The following is a 26,307-nucleotide window of genomic DNA, read 5'->3' on the forward strand; positions in this document are numbered from 1 at the left end:
AGCTTGCATTTTTCTTGCCTAAGCTGTGAGTCCCAAGGTGGGAGAGTTGCCCCTGCCCGAAGACAGCACCGTACTCTAACTTGCATAAAACTACCTCTGTGCTGGAAGGCACCTGGGTACTGAGGTGGATTCACCCAGCTCAGGAGTGCGGCAAGATGGGCCTCAGCCACCCTCCACCTTGACATCCTGCTGGATAGGGCAGGATGAGCATGAGCCCTGTTCGGTGCTCACTGCGCAGCACTGTTTCTACTCCCAACAATCAAGGCTTCTGTGACACTCGGCAGAGCCCCACTTCCCAAATCTACTTGGGCACTGACTCTTGATGTGAGGAGTGTAGATCGCAAGTCCAGAAGTGGGGCATGTGGCATTGTCCTTTGTATCTGACTCTTTAGTGTTAGATCCCAGTTGCACTAAACCTGGTTGAGCCACAGCAAGGAGGGGCAGCTGGGAGGCAGGGACACCAGGAGCCATTGGTGGCCCAGGGATGAGGGTCCCAGACACAGGCTCTGTGTGAACCGAGGCTGTCGGGTGGAGAGAGCTGCACAAGCTCAGGGAGATGGCTCGGGGTTTTGGCGACAGCATGAAGTGCTGGGCCATGAAGGTCAGAGGTGCTGGGCAGCCCACTTTAGCAGTGCTCTTTGGTCTGTGTGAATCAGGACCCAGATTCCTGGCTGAGGTGGAGGTTCTTGGATGGGGAGGTTTCCAGGGTGGAAGGAATGGCAGGAAGCGGATGTGTACAGAGGACAGGAGGATGCAGGTTCGACTTATTCCTGCTGACCTTCCCTCTGTCCTTCTACTCTGCCCAGGGGTATCTGTGTGGCCCTGTGGTGCTGCAGGTCCTGTACAACTAGAGTCTGGTGCCAGGTCCCATCAGCCACTGCATATCTTCAGTCCCACCGAGGCCCAATACTGACTCTGTCCCTGGGCCTGGTTGGGGATGGTTCCACTGGAGATGCGTGCCTTTCACAGAGGGAATGCTGCTAGCAGGCACTAAACCTGGTTGAGCCACAGCTGTTACATCTGCAAAAGAAGAAGGGTAGGCCTTAGGAACTCTGAGCTGCTATACCTCTAGTCTCCTCGTTGTTGAGTCGTTCTCTCTGGGCTGGGGAATTCTGACTGAGTGCGAGGTGAGCAGAGATCCATCTGTGTATCAATCCAGGGATGAATCTGGACCAGCATGGAGCAGACCTGGCTGCACACTGCTATCCCTGGGAGTTTCACACCATGTGGCCCCCAGGCCCAGCTCGGGGTGGTTGCTTTGGCATGGATGGGTGTATTTCTTTCTAAAGCTGCCTAGTAGGCCAGGAGGCCTGGAGGTCAGGAGGCAAGTCCAATGCTCCGCCAGGAACGGTAGTGACTATTCAGGAAAGCAGCCATGGAGCAGACAGGACCCCAGTCAAAGGCTATATTTCTCTGCCAGCTCTGCTCTCCTCTGCTGCCTCCAAGTCTGTTGTCTCTTCTGTAAGTGGTTGTTGGGAAGGTGGAAGGAATCTCTGTCCCTCACAGTCCCATCCTTTGTTCCCACGGAGGGTAGGTGCATCTCCTCTCAATAGCAATTTGGTATTTATTGGAAACGGACAGCACATGAGATACGGCCTTCACCACAGGGGAAAGTGAACCGGAATTGGGCTCAGCTCTGCTCCCAGAGCTGCCACGCTGACGGGGATGGCGAAATGGGCTCGAGAGGTCTACACTCACGGCCACTTCATGCGAGATGCTTGGCAGTGATTTTACTTCTCCCATAAATTCCATGAAGTAGCTACTCTTGTTATGCTCACTTTACAGGCAAAGTAACCAAGGAAAAAGCACCAGCTTCCAGTGCCCTGGGAGCTCAGAGGACGAGGTTCACACCATTAGAAAGGCTGAGGGAAAGCTTTTGAGGAGAGAATGTGATCACCGTGCTTTGAAGGGTGTGCATTAGTTTGATGGATAAAGAAAAAGATGTTCCAAATAGAGGGGCACAAAATGTGCAGGAGGAAGGGTCCAGCTTCTTCAGGGACTTAGAATGTGGGCTGGCTCAGGGAACAGGGGAATCAAGTCTTGGTTGGAAGGAGTTAGATTTTATATCTTGAGCAACAGGGAGCCCTTAAGACAATAGGCGATGTATTAGTTATTGTAACTGTCCTACTAACCTGTTTTGAAACTGTCTCATTGCTATTTGTTTCTCAATAAAATTAATAAAATAAATAAATGACTGAGATAAGCAATTAGAATTTTACTATGCATTTCATTGTATTGACATTATTTATATAATTGACAAATAAAAGATAAACATGGAAAAAAACCATTTTTTAAAAAAATGTATTTAGTAGAGTCTACAGGATCGCACTACACAGATTAGACTTGTAGTGATCCTCCTGTTTTCAGCCTCCCACGTGCTGGGATTACAGGTGTGCGCCAGCACGCCCAGCCTCGTCGCCATCTGAGCGCACCCCTGCTCTGTGTGGCACACGGGTGATCAAACCCTGGTCCCTGCTTCTGCCTACGCAGGCGCTTTAATCCGCCGAGCTATCTGGCTGCCCCCCCGCTTTTCTTGAAATTCATGAGCAGAGATGGCATTTGTATAAAAAGGTTTAAGTGGTCATGAGCTATGAGAGAGGAGACAACAGGCAGCCATCAAGGAAGGACATAGCAACTGCAGCACATGGCCCATGTGGAGACAAATGGGGTGCAGGGTGCACCTGACTGCTGACTGAGCCATCCTGCACCAGGAGAGGTAGAGGAGACGGGCAGAGGCAGGGTCACTGCCCAGTCCTTGTGATGGGTATGGCCAGTGGGCTGTGAGCCCAGTGTGTGGCAGGAAGAAGAATGGCCACGGGAGAGCTACCACTCTACCTGCTTCCCAGTGCCATGTTTGGGGTCTGCCTGAGTTGCACAGCGCAAACCAAGTTCAGTGCTCTGGGTGAAGCCAGCTCTTAGACAGCACAGACTGCTGGCAGTGGCCCAGGGTATAGCTCTGAGTCCCTCTAATTTCTCGTTCAGGGCACCATCATACAAGGCAGGGCCTGGTCTTCCACACACCAGGTTCTTACACCTGGACAGCTCCACCATCCCTGGACAGCCCTGAGGTGGCATAGGACAGGCAGGGCAGGGTGCTTTCTGTGCAGTCAGGGTCATCTGAGTGGGTTTTGCCATCCTGTAGATCCATGGCATCTTACCCATCTCACAGCTGACCGGAACCTTCTCTTGGCTGGGTGGGGTCAGACACAGCAGTTATAAGGCAAGGCCTGAACCACTCTCTCACCCAAAGGAGCGAGCTGGACAGTCAGAAAGGCTAGCCTACTTGGGTCTCCACAGTGGGTTCTGAGCTAGAAGTCTTCCTGCCCCCAAGCCTAACAGGAGGACTGGGCTCTGCCTGGTGTGAAGGGGCTGTCTACCTCTCCCAACTATGCCCACTCCCTTCCCAGTAGGGCCCAGTTCCAGAACTTAATAACCTTGCTTTGTTTTCCTTGTGCTGGTTTTACCCTTACCTTCCATTTATGGCAATTAAGGCAGTAATTTAAGGCATTTATGTTAATTTAAAGCAGTGATGTTAACGATGGAAGTGTGATGGGGAAGCGGGTCTGGGATTTAAAGGAAATACTTAGTAGCCAGTTGATGGAGCTCCGGAACTCCTGATGTCTGACCCCAATCAACCCCACGCTGAGCAGGAGGGAGGGTTCAGGGTGCAGCTCAGAGGCAGGCCAGCTTCTCCCAAACACGCGCGCGTGGACAAAGGAAGCTGTCCCCCACCAAGATCTCTGCATAGCACTCTTGGCAGTGTGCGCAGACCTCCGCGCAGGCACATGGGCCAAGGTGACTGCGGGGCGCCTCGGGGCTGCACGTGCGTCGCCCACGTGCCCTGCCACCGAGTCCTGCTCGCGGAGACCTCAGGAAGGCAGCAAGGCTAGGGCGGGCAGGTAGGAGGAGGGGTCGGGGATCCAGCAGGCCCCCTCACAGTTGGACTGGTGAGCTGTCAGTGCGTGGCAGAGGCCTCCGCGGTGCCTCCCAGTCCAGGTGCGCGCCCTGGCCCCGGCCCACGCCCAGCGCCCCGCGCCCCGCACTCGGGCACGCGGAGAGCAGACTGCAGCTCCCCGGGGGCGTGGGCGGGGCGGGGCGACAGGGACTCGGTCGGCCCGGAGCTCGCCGCTCATTGGCCGGGAGAGGCGGGGGCAGGGAGCGGGCGGGGCCGCACCGGCTGGCGGAGCGCTGACGCTGGCGCCGCGCGGGACGGGTTCGCGGGCGGCCGAGGCAGGTGGGCGCCGCTGGTGCGGGAGGGACGCGCGTCCTCGCTGTCGCCAAAGTTCTGCTCCGTAGAGCGGGTGGGCACCAGGCCCAACGCAGGCCCTCCGTGGGAAGCTGGGTTGGACAGCCGGCGCCCCTGGCTCAGCAGGAGGCTCCTGGGGCGGGGACCGGGTCGGGCCAGGCCGGCGACAGCGAGCCGGACCCTGTCCCGCGCCCGGGCCCCGCCGCGCGTGCCCATGGATGCTCCACGCCCCGCATCGAGGGCGGACCCCGCGCCGGGACCCCGGAGCCGCAGCGCACGCCGGGGTGCCCGGCCGGAGCTGCGCGGAGTGTGCGCCGGGCGCAGGTAGGGGCACCGAGGCAGAGGCCGCGCCTGGGCGGGCCGGAGGGAGGCCGGGTCGATTGGGTAGGGGAGTTGGGGTCGCGTGGGCTGTCGCTGCGCAGCTGTAGTTCGAAGATCCTGCCTGGAGCGCGTCCCTTTCCTAGGGTGGGGCCTTCCCGGTTTGACCCTGTAGGTGCGACGCCAGAACTCCGAGCTTGGGTCCTGGTCCAGCTCACTTCATGGGACGCTGTCAGGAGAAGGGATCGCGTCCTCCCGGGGTCAGCTGTCCGGGGTCCGATTTGGTCCGGTAGGAGCTGCTGTCTCACAGATGCAGAGGGAGCGACCCCTTTCCAAGACACTGTGCTCAGCTGGGGCCTCTGCCTTCTCCCTCCGCGGGAGGTGATGGGAATGTCACCCACTGGAGCAGGAGGTGGGAACTCAGGACCCAGGCCTCCCCTGGCCTCAGAGACGGAGGAGCCTTTGCAGGACCTGCTGCACCTCAGGCAGTCGCGTGACAGCTAAAAGCAAGGGTCTCGAGGCTGTTACTTGCGTGTGTCAACATGCGTTCATGTGGCTGTGGATGTGTGTGGGTGGTTGTGTGCATGTGTGTGCATGTGTGTGCGAGTATGTTGTCCTGTAGTTTGCTTCTGCTGTCCCACAGCAGAGGGAAGGCCCAGCCCAGGAGAGTCTTGGGGTTTTGGTTTCAGGGGTAGAGCTGGTCCTTTGGGCTCCTAGCACCCTGAGGCTGGAGCTGGGCTTTGCGAAGTCCCCAGCCCTGCAGTCTGACTTGTGCAGCTCTCAGGTAGACCTGGAGACTAGTGAGGGCGTGAAAGGGGAATCAGAGCTATTGGCAGGAGAGTCCTGGGCAGACCACCTGGGGGCAAGGGATGAGGGTGTGACCCGCTTGGGCTACTGCCCTCTCCAGTGCAGCTGAGCCCTTGGAGTCACATGCCAGGGGCTGAGGTTTCACAGAGGCAGGAGCTTGGCTTTGGAGCCAGACAGCTTGGTGCTGGTCCTAGCCCAGCCAGCCAGTCACCTGCTCTGTGAGCTGAGGAAGCGACTTGACCTCTCTGAGCCTCAGTATCCCCATCAGTTGAGAGGTCCTTGTGGACCCTCCCTATGAGCTGGGGTGAAACAGCACACACAGGTGCAGCACACATAGCGCCATGGGCTGGATCCCATGGTACCTCTTGTTCTGGGGACAGCCTCACCCTGTCTCTGCCTCCTGGTTGCTTTGGGGAGAGCGGGGGGTGGTCAGCAGCTCGCGCCTTCATTGGGCACTGAATGTGGTTTCTCTGCTCTGGGCTTCTGGGTTTTGCATGCGGTTCTGTCTGCAGCCTAGGCACTTGGAGAGACAGAGCCCAGGCTTCTCTCCGGGAGGATGTGGGGTGGGGGTTGGTGCCACGGAGTGCTGTCACCTGTTGTCCAGGTGCTGTGCAGCCCCACGTGGGCAGGGCCATCTGCAGAACACAAGGATTTCCCCTTGTGTCTCCACTAACTACTTTGACTCCAGCTCTTATTGCTTATTCCTGCCTCCGCCCTCTGGCCTCAAGTCCATTGACCCTGGTGTTAGCCTGCCTGCCCCAGGGCTCCCGGCTGGGAGCTGAGAACAGTGCTGACAATGTGGCTCCCTCCTCTGTGGTCTGGACACAGTGATCCCAGCATCCCGCTCCCTGTAGAGGCATTTTGGGGGAGAGGCCTCTTTTTGCATCTTCTCTGAAGGTGCCTAGCCAGCTACACAGGAGGCAGTGACTGTTCCTAGTCCTAGATCCCTCACCTGCACACCCCAGTTGTGCCCAGCCCTGGCCTGAGGGTTCCCTAGGGACCTGTCTCAACATGAACTGGCCAGTGTGGAAGGTCCTAGAGTGGGACTTTGCCATTCTTTTCCCCCGTGGGTCAATTGCTGAGCATCTGCTGTGTAGAGGGTGCTGCAGTCCCTTGGGATACCTTCATGGTGCTTGGTGTCATTATGTCCCCATAATGTAGAGGCCTCAGGCTTGGGATTTCCATGGTCCCTCTCATTGACTAGGTGGGCAAGTCCCATAGCATATAATTGTCAGCGTCCTCATTTGAGAAATGGAGGTGGTCTACCTAGGGGAGGTGCTGTGCCCACAGCACAATGCAGACTGCCTGGGTCCACCCTGCTCTCTGGTCCTGACCAGAAGAACAGGTAGCATCACCCATGTGTCCCTGGCTTCTGTTACTGAGGGCAGGCAGAGTGATATGTGGACAGCAGTGTATGTTAGCTACAGAATGGGCTGCAGCTGCCATGACTATTCTGTATCTAGCACCAACCTTGGCACACATGCTTGGCTAAGGGCTTGATCAGCGGTCACCCTGCTGCTCTGATTCCAGGCTGGCAGCCAGCTGTGTGTGAACTGCCTGTTGGCCGGCTCCCTCTCAGTTCATTCATTGAGGCCCTGTTGCTCTGTGGACCTGGCTGTGGTGGGAGCATTCACCACAGACAAGCACTCTCGTAAAAGGTGTTTGGGGAGCAGCTTTCTGTTTGTAGGCAAGGTGAGCAGAGGTGGCTGCGTGCCAGGAGACTGTGCCCAGCAGTCTCCACTTGAGTGGTCGTGCTCATGTCCCTGGGGGTACAGAGCTCAGATCTGTCTTGGGCCTCTCTGGGGGACCAAAGCCCCCCGCCCCAGGTCTGGGCTTCTCTGCATCTGGAAGGGAGGCTGAGTTGTCTGTGGCTGCATCCTGCAGGCATCCTCTGGCCCAGGTCTCTTGGGGGCAGGTCCTGGGCAGCCAGAGCCCTCTCTGGCCAGGGTCCATCCTCCCTGGGCCACAAGAGCAGTCTGGACATTGGGCGGCAAAGGTCAAGACAGCCTTTTCTCGTTCCTGGAGCACTGAAGGGCCACAGCACCCTTGGTTTAGAATGCAGGCTGGACCCTTCCCGTGGCTTGCCCTGAGCCACCAGTCTGACAGGAATTCAGATGAGGGCAGCAGTCAGTTCCTTTACTGCTAGCAGAGTCTTTGTAGGGGTCCTGGTGCTTACACAGGAGCCAGACCCACCAGGGCACCCCTGGATGAAGGGTGGGTAAACGGAGGCAGAGGAGTGAGCAGGTGGGGAGGTATGGGTCAGTGCGTGGCTGGGGCTACACATCCCCATTTCACAGGTGGAAATGAGGCCAGGTGGTAGAAAGGAGGCCCAGGCCTATAGCAGGGGCGGGGCCGGGGTGGATGGGGTGTCTGACGCTGGCTCCCCCTTTGCTGCAGCCACGCACCATGATGAAGACGCTGTCCAGTGGTAACTGTGCGCTGAGCGTGCCGGCCAAGAACTCCTACCGCATGGTGGTGCTGGGTGCCTCGCGTGTGGGCAAGAGTGCCATCGTCTCACGCTTCCTCAATGGCCGCTTCGAGGACCAGTACACACCCACTATCGAGGACTTCCACCGCAAGGTGTACAACATCCGCGGCGACATGTATCAGCTGGACATCCTGGACACCTCGGGCAACCACCCCTTCCCTGCCATGCGCCGGCTGTCCATCCTCACAGGTGGTGGCTGGGCTGGGCTGGCCTGGGCTGAGGCTGGTGCTTGACAATTTGGGGTGCTGACCCACGGGCATGGAGGGCTTGTGGCTTCTTCTACAGAAAGACCCAGCAGAGCTGGGGGCCCTTGGCCTTGGCCACGGCTAGAGAATGGGGCCTGGGGGCGTGGTGGGAAGGTGCTCCGTATTGGCAGTAACAGTGTGGCTGAGGGCCTGACCTCGTTCTTAGAGCTTAGTGTGTATTTATTGGGTGTTCACAATGGCATGGGGAAACTGAGGCAGAAGGCAGGAGCTCTCTCTAGGCAGAAGCACAGTGGGGAGGTGGCAGCCAGATCTCTTGTTTTCCACTGAGTTTCCAGCAGCCTCCCAGCCTGCTGAGAGCACAGGAAAAGACAGCAGATGGGAGGCGGGGGGTGGGGTGCGCCAGGGGTCTGGACGGACGCAGTCCAAGCCAGCTGCACGCTTGGGCCTTTGTGGTTGAGTCTGTGCTTCCTCCGCTGGATCCTGTTCCGGGCCTGTAGGGCTCAGCTAACGCCTGGGAGGTGCTGGCGAGCGTGAGCCTTGGTCCTGAGCTGCACAGTGTTCCCGGGGCGCCTGCTGTGGCTGTTGCCACTCCACCCTGGTCCCTTCTAGGCCTGGAAGAGCTAAGGCAGCACACAGGTGATTCTCCTCAGCGTTGACGCATCCCAAACCAGATACCACTGTCCCTAGAAACCCATGCCTGCCCACACTGCCTCAGCCTGCCTAGGACTCAGGCTCCTCGGTCCCTTTGTTCTCGGGCATCTGTGTCTGGAGAGGGAGATTTGGCTGGAGGAAGCCTGGTGGGTCTGGGCTTCAGTCCTGGCTCTGCTGCTTGGCTGCTTACATGTGGGCTGGAGGCAGATATGCTGGACTCCGGCTGTCCCCGCTGCCCCGTGCACCTGGTGGGCATGGCGTAGGTGGGCTGTCCCAGCCCGGGGGTGCTCAGGGCGGAGGAGAGGAGGCGCCGCGTAGCCCACTCAGGCTTTTAGTTGCCAGTGCTGGATGCGACCTACAGGTAAGGCTGGAGCCCCTCGCACCTGCCCCCGTTGCCACTCTGCTTCACCGAGGCAGCCTCCCCTGGGCCTGCTGCGGCCCTCCCAGCCTTGTGGGCACATTGGCATTCCGATTTGTGTCCTGCCGGTGCTGAGGGCTCTGGCTGTGCTGTGCTGTGCATTCCGAGTACATCTGTCTGCTCTTGCCATGTTCGGCCGCCAGCCCAGCCTTGCTTTCTGCCCTGGAGCTGGGTGCCAGGGACCCTGAGGCTGTTCTCACCTCAGCCAGCTCTCCGTCGGCGACGGCCATGGGGTCTCACATTTGACGGCCAGGGCCAGCGTGACAGGACAGTGGGACCTGACACTCTGGGAGCAGTGTATGTGGCTGCTGTCTGTGCCACGTTACAGCGGCCTCCCGAGTGCCTGCTGTGGGGGCCTGGAGTGGAGTGTGTGTGCACCCCGGAGCTTGTACACCACTGTGCTGTGTGGGGACCAGGGGGGTGGTGGGTTTTCTTGGGTTCTCCTGCAGACTTGGCCGTGGCAGCACCACTGGGCCCCGGTTCCGAGACAAGGATCCTGATCCATCACATTTTAAGAGCTTGACAAAGCAAGGAAAGGGCATCGAGATGGGGTTGTGATCATCTAGGTTTTGGGATGGAGGTACATGCTGCCTCTGAGCATGTGGCGGGCCAGGTAGGGAGTGACCACCTTGTCCCTCAGGTGTTCAGGAGGCAGGCAGCACCTGCTGCGTGCCGGCCAAGGGCAGGGTTGGGTTGCAGTCCCTGCTGAGCCCCATTTGAGCTGTGTGACTTTCCAGGGCTAAGTTGTGCACCTGGAGCAGAGATGAGAGTGGCGCTGCCACACAGCAGGCTGGGGTTCAGGTCTGTCCGTGTCATCACCCACATGGAGCAAGGGAGGCCTGGTGGGGCATTCAGCCCACCTGAGGCTCTGCGCTATGAGCGTGCTCTGCCGTGTGTGTCCCGCAGTGGGCCTGGCTGTGGCAGGCCAGGACTCCCAGAGCAGGCGCAGGGGCCCATGAGCGTGAAATACGGTTCTAGCACTGGCTGTGCCCGTCCATGTCATCCTCTGGCGCCCCGAGAAGCATGGTGAGGGTGAGCATGTTTGAGTGTGGCCAAGGCGCTAGGCTCGGAGCCTGATTCCCGCCTTGGACACAGGGAGGCCAACAACAGGTCCCTGAGAGCCCCATGGTGCGTGACTCTCTGTCTTAGTCCCTGGGCCGAGGTGCGTGGGACTCATGCCGCTCTCCCGGCAGGTGATGTCTTCATCCTGGTGTTCAGCCTGGACAGCCGTGAGTCCTTCGATGAGGTCAAGCGGCTGCAGAAGCAGATCCTAGAGGTCAAGTCCTGCCTGAAGAACAGGACCAAGGAGGCAGCTGAGCTGCCCATGGTGATCTGTGGCAACAAGAGCGACCACGGGGAGCTGTGCCGCCAGGTGCCTGGCTCTGAGGCCGAGCTGCTGGTGTCTGGTGACGAGCACTGTGCCTACTTTGAGGTGTCAGCCAAGAAGAACACCAATGTGGACGAGATGTTTTACATGCTCTTCAGCATGGCCAAGCTGCCCCATGAGATGAGCCCCGCGCTGCACCGCAAGATCTCTGTCCAGTACGGTGACGCCTTCCACACCCGGCCCTTGTGCCTGCGGCGCGGCAAGGGTGTGGACGCCTACGGCATGGTCTCGCCCTTTGCCCGGCGGCCGAGTGTCAACAGTGACCTCAAGTACATCAAGGCCAAGGTCCTGCGGGAGGGCCAGACCCGTGAGAGGGACAAATGCACTGTCCAGTGAGCCCGGCATGCGGGGGACTCAGGGACTTAGGCAGCCTTAGAGGGGCCCGGGGTGCCTGCCTGCTGCCTGTGTTCCCTGCCGGGAGCCCCATCTGGACCCCTGCCTCAGAGGGGAGACCCCTGAGGCGCTATGATCTTTGAGTTCCTTTGCCTTCCTGCCTATCCCCCAGTCTCCTCATTCCTTCTGTCTGCTGGCCTCAGCTTCCCCAGGGAGGATGCGACTCTGAGCCCAGGGCACAGGGAGCTTCAGGGACCAAATTGGTGGCATCTTCTCGCTGCAGCAGAGCCTTTGGAGCAAGTGCCTGGATGGCGGTCACAGGCACTCTCCCTGGGTAGGGCTGGCATGGTGGGTTGCCTCTGGGGTGCTGCTAGCTCTGCAGTGCCCACCGTTGGCACCCCTTCATCTACAGTCCCTGAGGAGCCTATGTTCTACCTGCTCCTCTGCCCCACTTGTCCTGCAGCTCCCCCCCCCCCATGTTCCTCTGCTCCACAGTGGCACCAGGTGTTTGCGACTGCACCCTGTCTTGAGGGCAGTGGACATGGTGGCCCTGGCCAGTTCCGTGGTGCAGGCCTAGTGTCTTGGCCAGTGACTGCTCCCTCCTGTGCAGTCAGCAATCCCAGCTGCTTTCCACAGACCAGGGCCCCAGGTTGCCGGCACAGACAGCGCCCTGCAAGAGCCTGGCTGACCTTACAGTATTGGTCCTCACGCGCTTAGTGAGCACCAGTGATGCTGTGCCCACCATGCTAGGAAGTGAGAGGGGCACGCCCATCCACCAGTGCTGTCTGTGCAAGGCCGTTGGAAGGAGGCACAGTGGTGGTCGGGCTGCCCCCAGGACAGATGTGGGCACCATGTGCCCGGCCTGGTGGCTCTGTGCCTGTAGCCCATGTCAACCCAAAGGGCCACAGCTCTTGTCAGAGAACCCTAAAGATGCTGAGTTTAGGGTTCGAGAGGCCACATGGTATCTCCGGAGTATTTCTGAGGCCCACAGAGCTGAGCCACCAGCCTGGCTTCCTCCTGCTGTGGGCTGCACGGGGCAGAGTAGAGCAGACCTGCACTGGGGATGCACACCAAGGGAGGTGCCCCATCCTGCATTCTGCACCCAGCCCCAGTTCAAGCAGCAATGAGGCCCTGTGACCCAGTGTACACACACGTATACAGGCTCTCCACACCTGCTCCTGCAACCCCATTTCTGTCCCCTGCTCCACTCCCTGTGTGGACCCTCAGAGCAGACCCAGGGCCTTGTCCAGGGGGTGCTGTCTGCTCCTCCCTCCCCTCTGCCCGGCCCCCAACTTCTGTACCTGTGCATTAAAGTGGATTTGTATGCTCTGGAGCTGGTGTGGGCTGTTGTGGGGGTGCTGCTGCACTGAGGCAGGCAGCACTGAACTGTCTCCATCTAGAGACTGGGGATACCTGGGTTTCCTCCCCATTGTGGTGGGTTGCACAGTGTCCAGCCTGGCCCTTCAGGGCCTTGGGGGTGGGAAGCAGATACCCCCCTCTGTGTCAGGGACCTTGGCGATGTCCAGAGTAATTTTTGCTTGATAAGTGCGGTGGAGGAGTCAGGTCCTATCTCCTCAGGAGGCTGAGACACAATCAGAGTCCAAACCAGGCCACTCAACTTAGTAGGACCTTGTGTGGAGAGAACCCAGCAGGCTGGCAGGGTGGGGTGTGACTTGCGCCTGGTGAGTGGGTAGGGGTGCTGCCTAGCGCTCCCAGCACACATGACGCCCTGACTGTTCTGCAGCCATGTCTGTTCTGTTGCAGCTTCACCTGGACAAGTCACGGTTGGGGGTGCTTCTTGGGCAGGAAGTGTGCCCTGGGGGTGGGGCTCCCTGAGAAAGATGCTTCCCAGGGTACTCTGTTCCCTGAGCAGACAGGCCATCCTGCCTGTGGGGTTCCTCACCCACTGGAGGGGTCATGGGAAGGACGGCCTCTGCCCACTGGGTCCTGGTGTCCGTGGAAGGCTGGTATAGGACACGGATCCCGCGGCTTTTGTAAACATAGCTAGTGTCCCCTCAACACACTGATGCTTCCGGATTCTCTGCCTGGGATGCAGTCTTGGCCAAGACCGAGCACAGCTCATGGCAAAATCCTCCTGGGCTCCCCTCCTATTAGCTCAAGGGCTTGAGCCTTTCAGGGCCTGGCCTGGCACTCATAGGGCAGATTTGAGAGGTGTGGGGTCTGCAGTTGTCCAGGATGCTGTGTGGTGCGGGAATGCTGCCCCGCAGGGTGCTGGGAGGGTGGGCACCTGGTCTGTGGCCCTCAGGACTCTGCTGGGACAGTTGGCAGCTCTGGGCAGCCATGTCTTATTCCTGATGGATTCATGTAGATTGGGGTTGGTGGTGGTGGGGGAGGTGGCTGCCAAGGGGAGACAGCCTGCAGCCTGAGCAAGTATGGTCACTTTCCTGGAGGAGGCGGGGTGCTGCAGGAGCCTCTGACTTGCCTTCCAGGGCTGTTGGCTTCCTGCAGTATGGCCTGCTGAGGACAGGACCAGTCCCCAGAGAGCACATTGTCAGCCTCCAGTGTTTTCCTAAGAAATTACACCGGAAGCAGAAAGCTGGGATCTGTATTTATCACATTGAGCTGAGTGGAGACTGCTGTGCTCCTGGGAGGGGCAGTGGGGCTCAGGGAGACTGGAGGGAGGGGCCCATGGGACAGCTAGTGTTCACTCCACAAACCCTTCCCCGAGGGCCCAGGTAAAGGGTCCTGCCTCTGGGAGGGAGTGGACACCCATAGTCCTGGGCCCTATAGTTGGGGCATAATAGGTGACATGACAGGAAGCTTCTGAGGCGGTGACGATCTGAGCTGCCTGTGAAGGCTTCACAGAGTTTTACCAAGAAGTGCTTCCTGGAGGCGGAGAATGGCATTACTCCACTTAACAGAAATGTAATTATGCTTAATATAAACGCCCAGCTCAGCACCAGGCATATCATCAGCTTTCAATACAGATGAGCCATGACAAGATTATTAATAATTTTCATACGCCTATTGGTGGCTCCCCCAACTCCCCTCAAGTGTTTGGATGCACACAGGTGCTGGCAACCCTGGCTGGCGTGGAAAGCAGGCAGGGTCTGCAGAGTCAAGGGTGCAGGGCTGTTGCTCGGGAAGGAGCCACACAAGGTCAGGGCCACATGGTCCCGGCCCAGCCCCCAACCCACATGGGCGGCCTGCAGCTGCTCCGCCAGCTCTCTCTGACCACAGCACAGCGTGGGCCTCAGGAGCTGCGGACGAGCGAGGCAGCTCGGACTCTGCACTCGCATCTACTCACCCTTTTTCTGGCAATGCCAACATGTTCTCAGCTATCTTCATCTTTCTTTCCACTGCTGGTGCTCACAGACGGAGTTCTTTTGAGGCCGTTTTCCAGAAGGAGCTGTATCTGTGGGAGGCCTGTGAGCCCAGCCCGCACTGACAGTTTTGCACCAGCAAAACTAAATTGTCTCAGCCACGGACCTGGAGGTCACTGGAGATGGGCCCAAACTACATGTTTAATCCACTATTGTCAAGGGCTTCCTGGGCTTTCCAATCCCCTTCTCCTCCCAAATGCAGCCTGTAGGTCATCTGAGGTTCTGCACACACCCACACTCTCGCACACATGAATGCATGGGCGCCTAGCATGTACAGACATGAGCATGCATATGCACACATACACATGTACACTTGTCACATAAATGTACACACATGCATATGCCACTCACACAACACAGGCATGGTGTGCACCCCCCACATACATACAAACACCAACACATACATGTGCAGGCACACATATGGGACCCAAATACACACATGCACACAGTGGGCACATGGGTCCAGGAATGCACACGCTCTGCCAAGATGAGGAGGAGGAGGAGGAGGAGGAGGAGGAAGGAGCCATGTCATTCTCCCCCTTGTTCAGTGGCTTCTTTCCCTTGGCACAAACTCTTGCTTTGGTTCTTTTGTTATTTTTATAGGTCATAAAGACCTGGCCTGGAACCAAGCCCCTGACACTCATGGGTAACAGATGTGATTTTTAGCAGTGAGTTTGCATGAACAAAACTACATGTGGGGGGCTGGAGTCTTCTAGGGTTCCTTCCGCTGGAGTTTTGTTTGTTTGCGACAAGGTCTCGCTATGTAGCCCAGGCTGGCCTCAAACTCATGGCAGCCCTCCCACTCAGGCTCTTGAGAGGAATTACAGGCATGCACAATGCCCAACTTTCAGGGTTCCCGCAATCTGCAGTGGCCCATGTCTCCTGCAGCAGCCCTGGCCCTCCCATGGGGCTCTGTCAGTTCTTTCTCCTTCTAGGCTATTCAGCTCACATCCTTTAGGGCTCTCACATCCACCTGTCAGAGTTGGAGGGGCTGTGGCTGGAGTTCAGAGTTTCCTGAGAGGCAGTGCTGTTCCCTGGGTGTCCTTTCCTCCCAGGGCCTCACTGTAGTGCTCTCAGAGTCTCCTGGGGCTTCCTCGGGGTGTCTGGAGCTGCAGCTACCTGTGCCTGCCTTCACTGAAGTCCTGCATCTTCTGCTGCTTCCAGGAGGGCAATTGCCCTGCCCTGCCCTGGCCCTGGCCCTGGCCCCTGGCACTGCTCTCTGAAGTATTCCCTCTTCTCTGCCTCTGGATGCCCAGAGCCACTTGCCTTCCCTTTTCTGGGCCATTTTGCAAGATGAGCCAGAGAAGACCTAGCCTGGAAGCTCCTCTTGACCACGGTCTTCGGTGAGTCCCCTCACCTCTGGGAGCCTCAGTTTCTCCATCTGTACAAAGAGCAGAGTGGGGTGTTCCCAGCATGGGTACACATTGGAACCTGGGTGGAGCTTTTGAAAACTACCTAGCTGGGGTGCCTGTCTGAGAGCTGTTGTTAATAGGCTGGGGATGAGGCCCAGAAGGGACATTCTAACACCACTTGGGTGACCATGGCAGGACACTGGGTGAAGCACCGTGGGCCTGATGATCACCACAGTGGAGCCCAGTGCCTATGCCCAGTGTGAAGGCCATGTTTCCTGGGTGCAGGTGGAGAGAACTATTAAGGGCGTATGTCATGGCTCCTGCAGAAGAGACCTGGGAAGCTGCAGGGGTGAAGACCTCAGCTCAGGGCTGATCTCTTCTGAGTGGCACCTGGCACATGTTTTAATTAGAGATTCAACCCCACATGCCAGTCATCAGAGGCCTCCTCCGCAGTGTAGCTCCCACGGGTCGGGACATCTCCATCACCAGGGTGCACCTGCTTCATGGCTGGGGGCCTGGGGAGCCGGAGCTGCGGGAGCCATGGTAAGGTCTACGGAAAGCCAGCCGTCTGCAGCCCAGAGTCCTGAGGTTTCCATGGTGACCCACCTCTCCCATGGCTGACAAAAGGCTTTGGGCGTGTATGCCTGGGGAAGGGCGGCCTTTGGGAGAGACTCTTGTCCTCCACTGCCCATGGGTGAGAACAGCAGCATGGGGACAGGTTGGTCCCTCCCTCCCCATGATTCCTGGCAGGGTTCATGGGACCAGGCACCTTGTGGTTGGGTAGCTATGTGCAAGCCCCTTAAGGACTTGTGCCTCAGTCTCCCTGTTTGTGACATAAGGGTCTGGATACTGTCCTCCCCAAGAGTCTTTCTCCTGTAGGGCTCTTCCATGGGGAGACCTTGCCACTCTGGTATGCAGAGGCTCTGTTTCTTCCACTGCTGGCAGCCAACAGCCCAAATGGTGATTAGCCTCCATCGTGTGGGCACTTCCAGGGTGAGATTTTGTCACCAGGGCACCCAGGCGCTGGGCACGGTGGTTCTAGGTCATGGCCAACAGCAAGCTGGGAGTTTGTGGCTACTGGGTTCACTTACCTGAGTCCTGTCCCCACGGATCTCCTGAAGTTGGCAGCACTGGCCCAGGATCCCATGCCTGCTTTTGCTACTTCCTTCAGCACTTGAGTAGTGAGGCCCCTTGCTGTGAGTCTAGCTGGGCTGAGGCTGAGGGACTTAATGGGAGGGAGATGCTGTGTGGCTTCCTGGCACACAGGAGGAGGTCATGTGAGAGGGTGGTCAGGAAGGGTGCCCCTTCCAGTGAGACCATGGCCAGGTAGCAGGGGAAGGAACACAGTTCAGTGCCCCCCGCACTACAGCCAGAAACCAGGGACCAAAGGGCAGCTGTGTGCCTTCCCCCATGGTGCAACAGTGATAGGATCCGATTTGCAATTGAGAGATGCCCCTGGTGCCACCAGGGGACAGCCTGTCAGCTGTTCAGGTGCTTTTAGCCAATCAGACAGTAGTGAGCCTGTGGGGTATTACCTTAGAGTCAGCTCTGGGCTGCCCTCCTCCTTCCGGGCCACCCCATGCTGCTGTGTCTGCCGGCTGGCTCATGTCTCCCTTTGTCTCCTCTTCCTCACTCTGAACAGACTCTCATGGTATCAGGGTCTCCATTCCCCAGGGACTGGGTTGGTTTCTGAGGCCCCGCTATGGCCATGGACTTCCAGCTTAGTTGACAGGTGGTGGTCTTAGTCACTCCTCATTGTTGTCCTAAAACAGCATCTTGAATGACAACAGACCTTAGCTAGAGGGTCTGTCCTGGGCCTCCCCTTCCCAGGCCTCAGTCTCTCCAGGCATAAACAGGGAGCTGGAAGCAGACCCTGATGTCTGGCCTGGCCTGGCCACTCCAGGACAGGTTTGCTTCTTCACTCCACCAGCTGCCTCCCTCCTCAGACTCGGGAAGAGCTCTGGCCTCTCCTTTCATGAAGCTCCGCCCCAGCAGAGCATGGCTGGTGGGCTTTCCTTCGCCACCTTCTAAGGTATAGTGCTTCCTCTGCCTTTCAGGAAGGGCACCACCACAGGTTTCCTTTCCTAGTGCACCCTTTCTCCTGGGTTTTAAACAAGGCCCACAGATGCAGGGGAGTCTGCGCACTTGTGCTCCCCTGCCCCCAGCTGCTGTGGCCCAGGGGCTTCCCAGAAACCCCACCACCTCCCAGGCCAGTTTACATCCCACTGGCCCCTCACAACCCGAGTCACGGTGGGAAATCGCTCAGCAGAGCTTTGCCGCCTTCTCCGCTCAGGGTGTCAAGGGTGGCTGTATGACTTTGCTTCCCCGTATGGGGGCCTAAGTGGCAGGGCAGTCATCTCTCGCAGAGCTGCAGAAGCATCACAGTGTCCCTCCTGCCTGGGCCACAGAAGCGTGACACCACCTGAGAGCCTCTCCGTAGCCCGGCCTGGGTGTTGCCCCACACCAGCCATAAAGAGACAGTTGTTTCCCTGCACCACAGGCCTGGGCTGTGGTTGTGCAGCACTCCCTGGTGAAGACTGAGCGCTAGCTTTGCTGTGGCTGCGTCCAGCTCTGGAAGGGGTGTTGGTGTAAGAGCTTAACTTGGAATTTTCCTGTCAACATTTCGGCTGCTTTCTCACTTTGTGCTGTTCCCCCAAGAGTCCTCTGCTCGCCCTGGTGCAGGACTCCCGGCCTGTGCTTCCTGGGCAGCTGTACCTGGACAACAGGCCTCCTTGGCCTTCTCTTGACGAGCATGCCACAGCTTGTTCACCAGGGTTTGTGTGTAGAGGGCTCATGCTGGTGAGGAACTTCTGCAGATGTTCACGGCGTTCCTGCCCCACAGGCACTGCTTGGAAGAAGTGGTTGCCGCCCCCACTGCCTGGTGGCTTGAGAAGTTACGCTGAGGTATAAGGGTCTGATGCTGGTGAGCTGTGAGCAACACTCACCCGCTCCTAACCCATGTGGAAAGCCTCTCTTCAGTTCTCCTTGGATAGGCTGCGTGATCTCTGAAGCTGATGGAGGAGACTGGCACACACGGGAAGGGGCTTTCTGTAGCCATGGAGCTTTTTACGTGGCTTCCAGGCAGTGGAGAGCATCCCTGGCCCATCCTTTTTAGCTGTATTTACTGAGACCAGTTTTTAAGAATATCATTTTGGAAAGGGGCCTCAAGCCCTGCCGTGGGTGTGGGGCTGGGTGCACTGTCGGGCCAGGCTGCCCCTCGAGGTTCGGGCTCCTCACCTGCCAGGTGGACTGGGCACTTCTCACTTGCATTTCAGCGTGGAGGTCCTGTGTATCTGCCGAGCACAGGGGCTGACCACCCTCGGGGAGGCTCCTGGCCAGGAGTCAAGTCCCCTCTGCCCCCTGCAGGCCCAGAGGCACAACCTTGGCTCACTCCTGCCTGGCCAGGGTGCATGTGGCCGCCCAGCCTTGGCGGGCCCAGGCGGTCAGGCTGGGATTCCCCACCCTGGGCGCCACCTTGCATTCAGGAAGCTTCAGTTTCGGACATTTTGGATCCCGAGTTTTCAGATGGGACCTCAGCCTGTCGAGAGTCACTCTGTCCCCGCCAGAAGCTTGCTCCCTAGTTCTCCATCCACCGCTCCCTCCCTGTAGTTCTGGTGTGCAGCGGGTGCTCCTCAGGGCTTTGTGAGCCAGCGGACAGGAGTGGGTATGAGGAGGGCCCGTAGCCCTGCTCCCTTCATGGGCCTTGCCCAAGGCCCCACACCAGCAAGGCCTCGGGGAGTCCTGCAGGGCAGGGTGATCCACTCTGCTAGGAAGACCTCTGGGGCTGCCCTAATGGCTGCAACCTGGATTTCTTCCAGCACTGACTGACTCTAGCCACCGTTGGGGTCAGTCGCTGTTCCCTTTCTGCTGCAGCACCCCAGGCACCCTGCTACCCCAGGGGCAGGTTGTGTGTCCTGTGCTTTCGACCTTCATTTCAGCCTAGGACTGCATAGGAGCTTGCAGTGAGGATGCCGCCCTGGTTGGCCAAGCTGGGGAGCAGCTCAGGGCGTCTCTGTGCTGTGAGCCGTGGGGGCGTAGTGCTGCTTGGAGCTGCCTGTCAGCAGGAGTGGCTCCTCCTCCCCCATGCGCCCACATTGTCACTCAGCACCAGGGGAGCACGGCCGGGGGCCGGAGACTATTCATTGTGGGGGAGGGATGCATATAGCACACGTGTCTCCCAACAGCTTTCCTGAGGACAGCAGTAAGGGACCTGCAGGCCCCAGGCTGTGGTTCCAGAGCTACAGGGTCAGATGTAGCAGGAAACTAGTGGTCCCCACGAGAAGTGCGGCAGCTCAGCAGGGACCATGCGTCATGTACCCGTCTGCCCAGTGCAGGGGCTTGGAGCCCCAGGGTGTCCTCTGCCCCCTGCCGCTGTATATTCTCCTGTGTCCGTACAGCCATACACAGGGCCTCAAGCTGTGGCGGTGTGGCTCTGAGGGCTGAGCTTGCTGAGCCCAGCCAGGCCCCACGCGATGATCTGAGAACACTGAGGCCCAGCATGCTGGGTCGCTGCCCACAGTCTCTGTGTGGAAGTGATGGAGCAGCACTCAACCCAGGCTGGAGGCCCAGCACGCCTGCTCCACTGCATGCTGCTGGCTGCCTTGCAGGTGGGATGCGGAGATATCTCAGTGCTCTGCTGCCTCGACTGGCCAGTGTGGGTCAGTGCGGCTCAGACCTCCTCCACACGAAGACCCATGCCCAGCTCCCTGCCGCCTCCTGCTAGGATTCGATGACACAGGCATCGTGGCTCCTGTGGCAAATGGAAGGCTGGGTGACCATGCCAGGCCCTTCCCCTGGCTGTGCCACCTGTTCCTCAGGCCACCCTGCAGGAGGAGCGAGGATCAAAAGGGTTGCTGGTGGTCCCTGCCCAGCTCCTCTCAGGTGCCACAGCTCCCATGAGGAGGGCTCAGGAGAAGAAATGGGGGACGCTGCCCACTAGGGTAAAAAACTACACCCCAGCCTGGCACAGTGACACACACCTGTAATCCTAGCACTCTGGGAAGCTAAGGCAGGAAGATCGCAACTTTGAGCTTGGCCTGGGCAATTTATTTATTTATTTATTTATTTATTTATTTATTTGGCGGAACCGGGGATTGAACTCAGATCTTTGCGTTTGCCAGTCAAGCGCTTATCCTACTGAGCCATCTCCCCGGCCCCTGGCCTGGGCAATTCAATGACCTAGCAAGACTTTGTCTCAAAGTAAAAAATGAGAATATGTTTGAGATGGAGCTCAGAGTGAACACCCTGGGTTCAATTCTTAGTACTAGAAACAAAAGAAGGCCACTTTGTGGACCTCCCCTGCCCCACTGGCAGGAAGACCGAAGGCCAAAACCCTGCCTTGACCCACAGTCAGCCCAAGAGCAGGACCGGTTGGGAGCCCAGCTTTCTCAGTGCCAGTGCACGCTCACGTGGTGGTGACTGGAGGAAGAGCACTCAGGGCAGCCGCTCTGGGGCCTGAGTCCACACTGCCCCTCACTGGCATGGCGATCGCAGGGCTCCAGCTTGCGCCTGAGCATGCTGGCTCTCTTGGCCCTGGAGAGCTGTCCTCAGGACGCAGTAGCCTGGCCATGGCCCACGGACTTGGCCTCGCCACCTGTCACTTGTCACGCAGGATCGGCTGCTGCAGAGGCTGAATGGGGAGGCCGGGGCTGCACCCTGAAGAAGGCCATCTCTGGACGGTTGGCAGCCGCCGCCCTCGGTGTCACAGTGGTGCTAAGCTCACAGCTGGGCCCATTGTTACTATACTTTCAGCGGATGGAGCAGCAGACAGGAAGGTAGGGGTTGGTCAGAGGACGGGGTCCACTGGAGGTGTCTTAGTTACTGTTCTCTCCTTGCTGGGACAACATCCAATGCCCAAAGGTAAAGAGGAAAAAAGTTAGGCTCAGTCTGTAGAGGCTTCAGTTCATAATCCACTGACTCTAAGGCAGGGTGGCTTGGCAGATAGCTATCACAGAGAGCAGTTTGTGGTGTCCACAAGACAGCAAAAGCAATGAAGGGGGAAAAGATGCGACTCATTTTGCATCTTATTGCATGCAAGCTACTCGATCTAGGGCAGGTATAACATTCATACCCCTAATCCTAGCCAGAATTATGCCAAGCCAATCAGAGGCTGGGTAACCCCAGCATTTGGGAGGCTGAAGCTGGAGGATCTTTGGGAGTTCTTGACCAGCCTGGGCTACAAAGTGAGCTCAAGGCCAGCCTGAATTGCACAGTGAAACCCTGTTTTGTAGCTCCACACACTCTAGATCCAACCACTTTTGAAAAGCCCACCCCTCATGACTGCATGAGGCTTTGAGGGCACATCTGGACACAAACCCTAACAGAGGGACAGGCCAGAAAATGGGCAGGTAGGTAACTTCCAGGCTGACTGACAGGTGGGTGAGGTCCCATGGTGACACTGCAGACAGCATCCTCTTGGGTTGCAGGAGGGGAGAGTGACTGGGGCAGCTGTCCCGCTCCTCAGAGGGCTGCCAGGCCTGTGGTGAAGAGGTCACCTTGCTGAGCCCCAGGTCACCCCAGTGAAGGCCAAAGCCCACCCATGACCACTCCCCTCCTGCTTCTCCTCTGGCCAGACCCAGGAGTGAGGCGGCTCACACGAGGGACAGGGCAGCAGGATGCAAGCAGCAGTGCCTCCACTTCTGACCTGCTCCTCAGAGCTGCCTCTGGGGAGCTTCGAGCAGCTGTGGGGACAGGGACTGGAGGCGGAGTGGGGACAGGAAACCGGGCATTTTCCCAGGCTGAAGGCCACTGAGGAGCTGCTCCCTGTGCCCTCATGGCTGGGCTGTGTCCTGATGTACAGAGGCCGCTGCTCAGAGCAGAGGGATGTGGGCAATCAGAGGCCTCCCAGCCCGCCCGGTTCTCCAGGGCACTGTGGGCTCCCATCTCCTCAAACTGAAGATAGGTTCTGACCAGACACCCCATCTCCAGCCTGCCTGGCAGCAGGACTGGATGGGAGGGCTTGGACCAGAAGTGCAGGAGTCACTAAGCGGTGAGGCAAGAGCTATGGGGGGCTTAGGACAGTCTCATCTGTCTTCTGTCAGCTGGCTTTGCCCCACTCTGACCAAACTCCCTAGAGAAGCAGCTGCAGGGCTGGGGTCACCTGGGCTCAGGGTCAGCAGTTTTATTTTATTTATTTATTCATTTTTTACTTATACGTGTGTGTGTGTGTGTGTGTGTGTGTGTGGCCAGCTCAGCCCACCAGGGGGCGGGGCTGGCTGGCATGTGGTGCTGGGGGATTGAACCGTGGTCCCTGTGCTTTGCTAACCTTGTTCTAAGTAGGTGCTTTAGACCACTGAGCCATCTCACCAGCCCAGGGTCAGTAGTTTTAGTCCATAGTCACTGACCCTATGGCTGGGGCACCCAAGAGAAGGAGTCACGCAGAGGACGCCTCCGACAGGAGCCCGCCCAAGCTACCTGCACTTCCTCCTTCCGACACTCTCCCCCACCCTCCAGCTCACACTCAGCATGACATCACCCGCTGTGGCCTGGGGGTCCAGGTCAGTGTGACATGTGTTCAGAAACCAAGGCCAGCGCTGAAATAGAAAAAGCTACAAAGGAGACACATCACCAGTGACCTCCCTCAACACCTCTCCCTGACACGCTTGCCACACTGTCCTCGCCACTTTCTGAAGCAGTTTACAGTTTGTGTTTATGGCATTTTTTTTTTTTTTTTGAGACAAGTTCTTGCTATGTAGTTCAGTTTAGGCTGGGCTTGAAGTCACTATGTAGCCCAGGCTGACCTCAAACTCATGGTGATCCTCCTGCCTCAGCCTCCTGAGTGCTGGGATTCAAGGTGTACAACACCATGCCCAGATGTTTATGGCAATTTCTGTCAGGTAAAAACATGTTGCTCTGTCCTTATTTATCTTATTTACTGGATCTGCCACTGTGATTTCTGGCTCATCCACAAACACAAAAAGACCATGAAAGCTCAACAATTTGAATAGATTCAGGACATGGAGGCAGTCAGGACAGTGTAACTAAAGATGCCCAAGAAGGAGGGCTCCAGAGCTGCTGCAAGAAGCAGCAACAACAACGCAATGAGTGTGTCCACAGCATGAGGGGAGGGTTTTGAAGGGTTACTGCCCATGTGTCTTTTACTGTAATTAAAAACTATTATATATATATATCAGAATCAAAATCAAACTCAGGACCCTGTGCTTGCCAGGCAGGTACTATGCCACTGAAATATATCCCCAGCTAAAAGCAATTTTAACCATTAACTGTATTTCTTTTCATTTTGTCTTCTTCCTTTTTTCTTTATTTTTTAAAAAAATGTATTTGGTTATTGCAGGATCTCACTATGCAGCTCAGGCTCGTGGTGATCCTCCTGCTTTCAGCCTCCCCAGAACTAGGATTACAGGTGTGTCACTTTGGCCTGCTCAGCCCGCCCTGGGGCTGGGGCTGGCTTGGCATGTGGTGCAGGGGATCCAACTGCAGTTCTTGAGCTTGCCTAAGCAGGTGCTTTAGTGCACTGAGCTATCTTGTTTGTCCCCTCAACAACTGTATTTTGTGGTCATGCTTCCTGCACGAGCCTTGGGGATACTTCATATTTAAACCCAGTGGGAGGCTTTCCTCTGCCAGTATGAAGGAGCCCCTTGGGCCTGGGGTCTGGGCCTGAGTCTCTGGCAGGGCCACCTGGCAGCTCTCCGTCTGTGAACACAGCAGCCGTGGTGCTCTGTCTCAGGCCCTGGTGTGGCTCTGCGACCTCAGGACCGCCAGGACCCAGCCTCTCTGGGGCTTGGGTTCCCTCCTCCGCACAACGGGGCTGGCTCGAGGGTGCAGAGCCGGGCCTGCTACTGCCATCTGTGGGTGAGTGGACAGAGCAGGAGTCGCAACAGGCTATGTCCGTGCTGCCACGGAGCTGCCCCGAGCCTGTGAGCCACACAGATACAAGCTCAGCCCTTGCAGAGTTCGCCGTGGAGTCAAGGAGAGACTCAGAACAAGCGCCTGCACGGGTAATGAGATTTCCAGAGAGACCCAGGGTCACGCAGCTGGGAATGGGACTGAGAGCAGGGCTCACACCCAAGCCTGTCCGATTCCCAAGCCCTTATTTTCCACGATGCTCTCAGCATCTCAGGCTGGTCAGGGCCGAGCAGAGGAACCGAGACAGGAAGTGCCTCGCCAGAGGTCACATGGCAAGGGACCCCCAAAGGTAGCCCCGGTCTCTTGGTGGGGAAGAGCCTTGGGGCCGCCAGGGACAGGCCTTGCTCACGGAGCACGCCCTGTGCCTGGGAGGTGTGGATGCCAGTGCGGACCTCCACTCCGTTTCAGAGGGGCTCCACGCCAGTCCAGCTTCCCCAGCACCCAGGGCCTCACAGAGACCCAGGGAGCACATTGAGGGGCCCTGGTTGGCACCTCCAAGTTCAGATTTGCCTGATCCCAGCTCACCCGCTGCCCATGTCTCCGGCCCAGCTGACTGTTTCCTCGGGCTCAGGGCAGAAGGAGGTGGGTCTGCACTGAACGCTTCCTGAGGCCCCAGCGGGCATGGAGCGACCCGTCAGTGCCATCTAGCGGCCAGGAGGAGCTACACCACGTCTCTCCTGGAGCCCGGCTTTAGGAGCACAGAAAGAGCTGCAAAAACCTCCTGTTTGGTCTGGGGCCAAACCGTGCTGAAAGTGAAGGGGAGTGACACTGAAGGAGAGCCACATGCCCAGCCAAACTCAGAAGACTGGAGAGGCTCGTGGGGTGGTGAAGGGAGCCGACCCAAGACCCGGGACCCCAGCGCTTTTCTGCTGTGGCCTCGCACTGGGTCTGCTGGGCAGCAGCTAGGGTCAAGGGGTAGGTGTGTCTGGCAGGAGCCAGGCACAGGCCTGGTCTAAGCAGGGAGGAGGCACAGGGGTGTGGCTGTCCTGGGTGAAGTGGCCATGCCTCCGAGGCCCCACCCTGCCCTGCCCGGCTACTGTGACCCTCCTAGTGGGCACTCGGTTTAGTCAGGTGGGTTGCCCTTGGAAGACAGCTAACTGGTGCAGAGGTTGGCGACAGGGCTCATGACCCAGTGGCCCTGCCAGCTTTGCATGCTGCTATTGGACAGCACTGAAGGTGCTCCTGGCCCTGTGCCTGGCCTGGTCACAGTGGTCCTCACTGCTTCAGCCTGCAGGAGCTATGGCTGTGCCTAGGGACACTGAAGCATGGTCAGGCAGGGCCAGTGCACTCTGCTCCTTCTGCCAAGTGCCTTTTCCCCCCTGTCCTGGCAGTCACTACAGCCTGGGCCTCCCAGCCTTCTCCTGGAAGAGGCCATCCCTGTCACCCACCTTGCTGTCAGGCACAGTGGCTTCTGGGTTGTCTTGTAGGATGCAATCCAGGTGTTTCTTAGGGCTTGGAGTCTGTTTCCACTAATCACCTACATGCGTACGTGCACACACATGACCCTCACACTCAGCTCTAGAGTACAGACCATGAGTCTGCTCACCATGGGTTCAGTCCACATCATCACTGTGATGAGGCAACTGAGGCCAGATGCTTTGTGGAGAAAAGAGGCTGGTTGATTTGGCCCATGGTTCTGGAGGTCCAGGCTGAGGGCTACCTGTGGCAGCCTCCCTGCTGGCAAGGGAGGTGACACAGACATCCCACAGGAGGAGACAGGCATCTGTGATGTCCAACACTAGCCCTAACCAATGACCACTAACTCCGCTTCCAACTACAGCCTTGACCACCTCTTAGAGCCTCTGCAACATGACCTCTAACACTTACCCTAACCCTAACCTGGTAGTGACATCTGATCCCAATCACCTCTTGGAGCCCTGATAATGTGACCT

The 26,307-nt window shown here is 58.0% G+C and overlaps 1 protein-coding gene across 3 annotated transcripts; it reads left to right on the forward strand.

The window, feature by feature from the left end:
• Positions 1-3,776: 3,776 nt before the first annotated feature.
• Positions 3,777-12,178, forward strand: Rasd2 (RASD family member 2). 3 transcript variants are annotated; one of them, XM_023717233.1, is made up of 3 exons: positions 3,777-3,795; positions 7,769-8,048; positions 10,328-12,178. In XM_023717233.1, exons 2-3 carry the CDS (start codon positions 7,778-7,780, stop codon positions 10,855-10,857), a joined length of 801 nt encoding a protein of 266 aa, XP_023573001.1. In that variant the 5' UTR covers positions 3,777-3,795; positions 7,769-7,777; the 3' UTR covers positions 10,858-12,178. The 3 variants fall into 3 exon arrangements, with proteins under 3 accessions (XP_023573001.1, XP_004623933.1, XP_023573007.1); XM_004623876.3 differs by lacking the exon at positions 3,777-3,795 and adding an exon at positions 4,201-4,234; XM_023717239.1 differs by lacking the exon at positions 3,777-3,795 and adding an exon at positions 4,215-4,570.
• Positions 12,179-26,307: the final 14,129 nt, after the last annotated feature.

The sequence above is a fragment of the Octodon degus genome, unplaced genomic scaffold (assembly GCF_000260255.1).
Source record: "Octodon degus isolate 3935 unplaced genomic scaffold, OctDeg1.0 scaffold00004, whole genome shotgun sequence".
Classification (NCBI taxonomy): Eukaryota; Metazoa; Chordata; class Mammalia; order Rodentia; family Octodontidae; genus Octodon; species Octodon degus.

Excerpts from the sequence above, each read along its gene's own strand:
- Rasd2 (XM_023717233.1), top strand. The coding sequence starts at position 7,778 with ATGATGAAGACGCTGTCCAGTGGTAACTGTGCGCTGAGCGTGCCGGCC. Across the intron at positions 8,049-10,327 it reads CCGGCTGTCCATCCTCACAG|GTGATGTCTTCATCCTGGTG; the intron begins GTGGTGGCTGGG and ends CTCTCCCGGCAG.